This window comes from Asparagus officinalis, chromosome 8 (genome assembly GCF_001876935.1).
Source record: "Asparagus officinalis chromosome 8, Aspof.V1, whole genome shotgun sequence".
Taxonomy (NCBI): domain Eukaryota; kingdom Viridiplantae; phylum Streptophyta; class Magnoliopsida; order Asparagales; family Asparagaceae; genus Asparagus; species Asparagus officinalis.
The window spans coordinates 19,938,041-19,939,172 of NC_033801.1; the positions used below are offsets into that span (position 1 = coordinate 19,938,041).

General features: G+C 37.8%; 1 protein-coding gene across 1 annotated transcript in view; it reads left to right on the forward strand.

The window, feature by feature from the left end:
• Positions 1-824, forward strand: part of LOC109820970 (calcium-dependent protein kinase 20-like) — a 4,519-nt gene extending 3,695 nt beyond the window's left edge. Inside the window, exon 8 of the mRNA XM_020387166.1 lies at positions 270-824. Within this exon, the coding sequence (XP_020242755.1) occupies positions 270-428 (159 nt within the window). The 3' untranslated portion in view covers positions 429-824. The remainder of the gene's footprint in view (positions 1-269) is intronic.

Sequence of the window (1,132 nt, forward strand, 5' to 3'; positions counted from 1 at the left end):
TTGTGCCTGAGTGGAGATGTGTAGAAAGATATCTATGATGAGTCCAAGTATGGATTTTTGCGTAAACATCAGTAGAGAAAATTCCATACAAAATTAATGGTCTCGTTATCTCTCATAGATGAGGTTTTTATTTTGTGGTACTTCTTAGATGATGGGGTTTCTTGAAAACAAAAACAAGGTATAGATGAAGGGCTTCCCCCCCTAATTTATGCCCAAAAGTTATTCAAATGTTAGACTACTAACTATATCTCGGTTTTTGTCTGTAACAGGACGGAAAGATCAGCTACGAGGAGTTTGCAGCAATGATGAAGGCCGGAACAGATTGGAGAAAGGCTTCAAGGCAATACTCTCGGGAGCGATTCAATAGCCTCAGCTTGAAGCTGATGAAGGATGGATCATTGCAGGTGAAGAATGAGCAGAGCAGATAAAGAAAAAAAAACAGGTGTTATGGAAATGTGTGTATGTTTGTGATATTCGAAACAGGCAAATTCCTTTTATCATGATGGAGATGTTACAAGATTCATTCCCTGGTCCTTTTGTTGTTCCATTCTTGAATGATCTGATGATATGATTCTTTTTTAGCTTGTTATTTGGTTTGGGTATCAGCTGGGGCATGAAACGGGGGGCTTTTTTGTTTTATGTATAATTACTTCCACTTGGATGTATGGGGGTTAAAATGGATAAAGAGATGTTGTTGTCAAATGTTCATGGCTGTAAATATGTAACAATGTCGCTCAGCGAAAAATTACCCATTGGGCATTGCTTGTTCAAAAGTTTTTGTACTCTGTAAAATTCATTTTGCAATGAAGTTTCTTTGTTGGCTACATATAGTGTGTGTGTGTGTGTGAATTGCATTGGTCTGTTGTCAAAAGATGTGGGAGGTTGATGGAAGCTTCAGGTGGTGGTGGTGGTCATTGATTTTGGTCTGTTGGGAACTTTTGAGAGGCAAGCTGTCTATTTTTGACTTTTTTTTTTGTTGGTTTTTGTGTGGCCAAGGGAGTTGGTTGGTTAACAATATATATCTCCTCCTCTAATTTGGACTTTATTGATATTGTATTTTGTGTGTTGTGTGGCTAAGGGAGTTGGTTGGTTAACAATATATATCTCCGCCTCTAATTTGGACTTTATTGAT